Consider the following 6790-nt stretch of genomic DNA (forward strand, 5'->3'; position numbering starts at 1 on the left):
GGCTGGGCTGCCCCGGGTCTCTCTTATCCCCTGTCCACCGGCCTCACGGAGGAGGGGCTGCTCATGCAAAGAGACCCCCAGACCTGGTCTCACAGCACCCCCTGCTGCTCTCTGGGCAAACGACTCATTTTTTCCCATTGATTCCAAAGCTCTCCTTCACCTGCTTCCCCCATGCCTGTTTCCACCACGTGAGAAAAACCCTCCAGGGAGGATGGAGGTGCAGTCCTGGCGCACTTGCCCTGATCGGGGTTCTTCCTTGTGTGGGGCTGTAGCGGGAGGGACAGGCACAGTCCTGACCGGACAGCCTATGATTCCCTGTGCAGCTGATGACAAGACAAAGGGAACAGAGAGCAGAGGGGATCTGCCCCCGCAGGGGGCTCAGATGAGGCAGGCTGACTCTGGGTGATGAGTGTGAACAGGAACTTGCTGAGTGGTCACAAACCTTCACAGAGGAGGACACACAGATTGTGAAAATCTGGGCCCTTCCAGAGCCAGGCAGATAGGACACAGTAAACTCTGCGGAGGCTGCAGCAGGTGTGGGGACAGTGCAGGGCAGCGAGTCCAGCAGGACCACTGCGAAGCCATCCTGTGACTTCCTCACCATGTGCTGGGAGATTTTTAATCATGGCTGCGCCTCTGGTCAGTACTGCTCATGAGAGATTTAGCTCCAAGTTTAGGACAGAATTTGACACAGGGAGGACTACAAGGGGACATTGGGGGTCAGCTGGAGGAGGATGACAGCAAAGGAAACAAGGAAGGGAGAAATGGTACTTGTCCCCAGGTGGGACACAGGGAGTGGACCTATTGGGCCCCAGGCTTCGGGGGAAGGAGGGATGGTCCAGAGTGTCAGGTGAAGGGAGGGTGATGCCCACAGAGACAGGCATGCCTTGATTGACACAGGTGACATCGGGTGAGAGAGCAGGTGGAGGGCAGGTGATGGGTCTGTTGTCACTTGTCATATGACGTCCATGGTGTGACATGTGACGAGGTGTGGAAACATCACAGACAACCAGGGATGAGGGACACCTTTCCTTCCCTGTAGGAAGGATGCGGGCATTATATTAACTCCCTGCTTGAGGACTTAGTCTGCATCATCCATCCATCCATCCATTCATTCCTTCATTCACTCACTTACTCATTTTTTAATGTGTTTTATTTTAGAGACAGAGAGCACATGGGAGTGGGGGAGAGGGGCTGAGGGAGGAGAGAATCGTAAGCAGGCTCCATGCTCAGTGAAAACCCAACATGGGGCTCAATCCCACAACCCTGGGATCAGGACCTGAGCCAAAATCAAGAGTCAGATGCTGAACCAACTGAGCCACCCACGCGTCCTATTCCTTCACTCCATAAACAGATTTACATGGAATGTCCACATGTGTCAGGCAGTGGGAATATAATGGGGTCAAGGACAGGGCCCAGTCACTGGAGCAGAAGGAACCGGGGAAACAAACATGCTGGAGATGGTCCAAAGGGGACAGAGAGTTTGAGGACTGTTTTATGTTCCGAGAAATGCCGAATGTTAAGAGGTGCGAATCTCCCAAAAAGTATTCCCTCCCAGCATGCAGCTGGGGGCAGAGGTAGTTGTCTCTGTGCCTGCAGGGACCTGCAGGAGACTCAGGCTCTAATGTCCTCAGACACCTTAGCTGTGACTTAATTGCGGTCCAGATGGAAGAGGATGCAGAGGGAGGAGGGCACGGCCCCTGTCCTGGGGATGGCACACAGCAAATGGCGATGGCGGTGGCCCTGGAGGTGCAGACTTCGGTGACCCCCACCCCAGGAGACCCTGCAGGGAGGACACCAGGTGACTGACAGACCCACTGCCCCTGGGCAGCTCCAGGCAAGCATGAGCTCAGAGGTTTCTGAGCCAGGCCTTACCTGGGGGAAGCAGACTTCTCTAATGTCCCCAGGCCCCACGACCTTCGTCATCCCTGCTGACATGCTCAGACCTCTGGTCCCAGACACCCCCTACCTGCTCCTTCCTCCCTTGTCTCCTTTCGTGATTTAGACTTAGGCGTGCGGGTTCTTCTTCCCACTCCAGCTCCTTCCCTGGTGATCCGACACCAGCATCCCTGCCTGACAATCATGTTCTTGTCTAATCCTTCCCATCACCTGATTGTCGCAGGGCCAAGCTCAGGTCTCTGAGGCTTGTTCCTGTGTGACCAGTGAGAGGGCAGCATGAGGAGGACAGCAGACCAGGTGATGGGGACACTGCTGTCCTGAGATCCAAGCTGGGGCTGGGTGACCAGGTCTCTTTTGTCTTCTCCAGTGGCCTGAAAGGGGAGCACTGCTCACATGAACTTTTTCCTGTTAGACAATCTGCTCCATCCTGAGCATGAGCTGAAGTCCGAGCTTAGTTCTTAGATAGACTCGAGTCTGAGGGAGAGTCTCAGAGTTTGTCCCATGAGAGGTGCCAAGGAAAAAGAAGCTGCTGGGATCTTCCACAGACCTGAGAGCAGGACGCTCTGCCCAGCCAGAGGGGACACAGCTGCTGAGACCCCACTGGCCTGCATGGACACCAACGCCCCAACCCTGGCAAATTTGGGGGATTACACAACAGATGGACCCCACTGTCCTGACCCGAGGGAGGCCCACATCACCTCCTATGCCCACTGGTCAAACTGCTGCTCTGGGTAGAAATGATGTTGGGGTCAGTTCAGACAGACTGCTCACTGTTAGTCCTCAAACACCCATGCACTTGGGGTGACCCAAGTTCCTGACATACATTGATTGCTTTCTCAGATATAAAATCCTTCCCAAATGAGTAAGTAATTTTTTATTCTACCATAGTGTGAATATTAGGTTTTGAGAAGTTTTTACTTTGCACCATTAAAAAGGCATATCCTGTCACAGAAAATTAAATTATGCTCCAAAGCTGAAGAGGTGAAAAGTGTGGGTAACTCAGACAACAGTAACACACGAACTCTCCCACCTGTTTCTCTCCTTCATGATCTTCATTGCACACAGACTAGATGCATCTGGCATGTGCTGTGGATCCAGCTCCTGTCTTTTCAGATGAAGAAATATTCAATATTAATTTGGTCTCTGTAATCAAATTAATAAATGAGACCATGGCTGTTAATGCTATTTGAATAAGAAGTATGTCACAGGGAGCAATGAGGTCTCAGGGACTCACTGGTGGTTCATACATTTGGGAGGTGGACGCCCTCTCCATCACTACAGGCAGAGAAGAAAGAAGGAAGCACAATCTTGTAGCGTGACACTGGGAAATGGACTCACCCTGACACAAGGGGGATGGGGGCACGTGGTCATGAACCACTGGACACAAGTATGGAACCAGGGAGCCTCCTTTCCTTGGTGGTGTTGACTACTCCCCCCACCATAATTTTCTCCCCTGCCTCTAAGGGCTGAGCCAGTCTGAGCCCATGAGGAGGTTCTGGTTGTAATATCCCATAGATTTAGATCCTTGTGGGATGCCACTATCCATATACAGCATACAGTGACAGTCAGCCTCATCTTCAGGCTAGGCCCCTGAGATGTGAGGGTGGCTTTGTTCCTAGAGATGGACCTGGAGAAGCCATCATGGGCCCCAAGTGGGTGGGTGGTTGTCTGGTAGAGACTGATCCAGAGCGAAAGGCACAGGTAAGTGTGGCCATCCGTCCTGGAGACCCAGCTAGTGAAAGCTCCTGGGTCACCACAGTCTGAGACTCCACCCTCAAAACCGTCAGGAGAAACCAGTATATTTATGAGAGACAAAAGTCATTTGAGTTTGAAATCTTTAAGGGCAGAATCACTTTTCTTGGGGCTCCTGGCTGGTTCAGTTGGTTAAGCGTCCGACTTTAGCTCAGGTCACACTCTCACGGTTCATGAGTTTGAGCCCCACATCAGGCTCTGCGCTGACAGCTCAGAGCCTGGAACCTGCTTCAGATTCTGTGTCTCCCTCTCTCTGCCCCTCCCTTGTTCATGCTCTCTGTCTCTCTCTCAATAAATAAATAAACATTAAAAATTTCTTTAAAAAATGAATGACTTCTCTTACATCCTGGAGTGATTCCTAGGAAGTAAACCCTTCTTTAATGACCCTGTGTTTTTCCTGCAATGCACCCCACATTACTGTGGCGACAGAGGGGAGATGACGGTATAGGTTCGTGAACTGATTAGTGGAAAGGGGAGGAGGGATAAGGGGAAGAGTGAAATTTGGGAAAAGAAACGACCCTGGGCCTGGAGATGTAACATGATATTAATGAATAGAGAAAGAACACTCAGGTGGGACACTGACAAAGAGAGTTCCAAGTGTGGGAAAACCAGGAGACTTCATTTGTGACTCTTAATAGTAAGCTTTGTGTCTTTCAGACGCAGAGTCACAGTGGCATTGGAATCAGGCAGACAGTGATCTGACTCCCTGTGAACAGGACCCTGTGAGGTGGAAACACTCAGCAATGACACAGAGGTGACTGAGGGAGCCTGAGAGCAGGAGCAGCCCCATATGGACTGTGTGGACAAAAGAGTGCTTCCTATACTGGCCCCTGAGTCTGTTCCTCACCCGACAGAGTGAGAGCAAAAGAAAAGGTCTCAGGTGCATGGTGGTCTAGAAATGGTCACCATTAAGGTTTCTGGAAAACTTTGTACCTTCTAACAACCTCTGGGAATAGGAGGCCATCAGAATAGGAATATGTTTTCTGCTTTCTACTTCTCATGGGACTGTTTGCATTGCATTGCATACTCATGCCACTGAGGGTGTGTTGGGCTGGAGTTGATCTGATGCAGGGGCATCCGAATGGTCTGGGGGCTGAGCTGTAGTTTTATGAGACATAAAGACCCTGGCCTATGTCTCCTGTGCAGATTGTCCATAGTCCATGCTCCGACCTGAATAACACGGAGGATGGAGGGAAGATGATACAGGTGGCTGGGACTTCTTTGGTGAAGCTTCCATCATTTTCTTCTACCTGGACCCCAAATGACCCAACTACACGGCTAGTCAGTGAGTCCAGGTCCCACCAGACAGTCACTGTGTTACCCAAAGCAATAGGTGTCCCTTTCCCGGTTGCCATGATGGTGTCAGGGCAGAGGGTGGGGTGGTTTGATCCAGTCATCCTAAAAGCTGGGCTTTCTTACCAGTGGGTCCGTAAGGGCCAGTCTCTGTCATCCAGATGTTATGGTGTGTGGACATTACCTGGGACTGCAGACACATTTTCCCCATGTGGGAAGTCAGTGTGAGACACAGTACATCTGGCTTATGTGTCCTCTTTCTTCCCCAAGACGGTGTCAGCTCTGTGAGCATGGGGACCGTCCCTGTCATTTCTGTACTGTGATGAGCCCCGAGCCCACATAGGTCATGTAGTGAGGGTTCTCTCAATGCCACGCATGTAGAGCATGTGGACGGTTGACTATCCTCAGACAGACACAGCTATGCTCTGTGTCGCTGGTTCTGTCCTGGTGCTTTGATATGGACTGAACTGGGTCCCCATAGATTCCTATATGGAAACCCACATTGTGACTTCATAGACTTTATAGAAGTGGTGGACACAGCATGGGTGAACACACGTGGAAATGCCACGTGAGGACCCAGGATGAATGTAACCACTTGCAAGACAAGGAGAGAGACCTCAGGGGACATAAAACCTGCCACCACCTTGAACTTGGACATTTAGCCTCAAAAACTGTGAGAAAATAAGTATCTTTTGATTTGTTCACCCAGTGAGTGGTATGATGTTATGGCAGCCCCAGCAGGCAGGCACAATCCTCAAGAATCTGTCCCCAGGGCAACCGGCCCCAGCATCCAGGAATTTCTGCTCAGTATGCATAAAACAGAAAATGTGCTCCTACAGGGACAAGTTTTGGTGTCTCAATTGAGAGGACAAGGACACATACTCCAGAGAAAGTTCACTGGTTTGGGTTTCAGACCTCCGTTTTAGGGAAGCAGCTGTGTTGGCAAAAGGGGGGGGGGGGCTGCACAAGGAAAGCGCATCAGTGTGGGGACAGCAGGTTTTTGTCTCACTTCCCCACGGGCCTGGAGCACTGTGTCAGTACGTTGAATAATGTCAGCAGACAGGCAGTAATAATCAGCCTCGTCCTCGGCCTTGAGCCCAGTGATGGTCAAGGAGCCTGTGGTGCCAGACTTGGAGCCAGAGAATCGATCAGAGACCCCTGAGGGTCGATTGCTATTACGATAGATGAGGAGTTTGGGAGCTGTTCCTGAGAGTTGTTGGTACCAGTTCACATAATTGCTACCGATGTTGGAACTGCTTCCAGTGCAGGAGATGGTGACCCTCTGGCCCAAGGAGCCTGACACCGAGGATGGCTGAGTCAGTACAGACTGGGCCCAGGACCCTGGAAAATGAAGAGATACAGACAGGGTAAAGCCGGGGTCTGGACACAAGAGGGTGGAAGCAGGGCCCACGTGTCTTCCCAGAACCCCTTCCCCTGTCCCCACACCCAATCACCTGTGCAGTGAGCGAGGAGGGTGAGAAGGACCGGAGACCAAGCCATGGTGGAGACCATCACTGATCCTGTCTTCTGTGCCCCACAGCTGAGCAGACCTCCCTTAATCTGCCCCTTTTCATCCACTGAGAGAGGGCGGGCCTTTCCATGCAAATGATACCCCAGCTCTCTGACCCCTCACTGAATGCGAGTCAGGTGCCTCCGCCCGTGGATGTCAAGGGGTGGGCAGAGGAATGGCTGTGTGGGGCCAGGCTGTGCAAAGTCACAGTTATGAGTCTCGAGCAGAAGGCACAGGCAGTGCAGGTGGCAGGTCTCAGGTCTCATCACCCCTGAACCCTTAGAAATGGGCCCTGTGAGCCCCCTTGTTCCAGACTCAGAAACATCATTGTGCAAA

At 51.8% G+C, this 6790-nt stretch overlaps 1 gene segment (V, D, J or C); it reads right to left on the reverse strand.

Annotated features, from left to right (window-relative positions):
- Nucleotides 1-156: 156 nt before the first annotated feature.
- Nucleotides 157-6456, reverse strand: LOC147575384 (immunoglobulin lambda variable 1-40-like). The segment is given in 3 exon segments: nt 157-266; nt 5986-6285; nt 6399-6456. Coding segments are annotated over 3 exon segments (468 nt in total).
- Between the last annotated feature and the right edge of the window lie 334 nt (nt 6457-6790).

The sequence above is a fragment of the Puma concolor genome, chromosome D3 (assembly GCF_028749965.1).
Source record: "Puma concolor isolate L17-30 chromosome D3, mPumCon1.1.hap2, whole genome shotgun sequence".
NCBI classification, from domain to species: domain Eukaryota; kingdom Metazoa; phylum Chordata; class Mammalia; order Carnivora; family Felidae; genus Puma; species Puma concolor.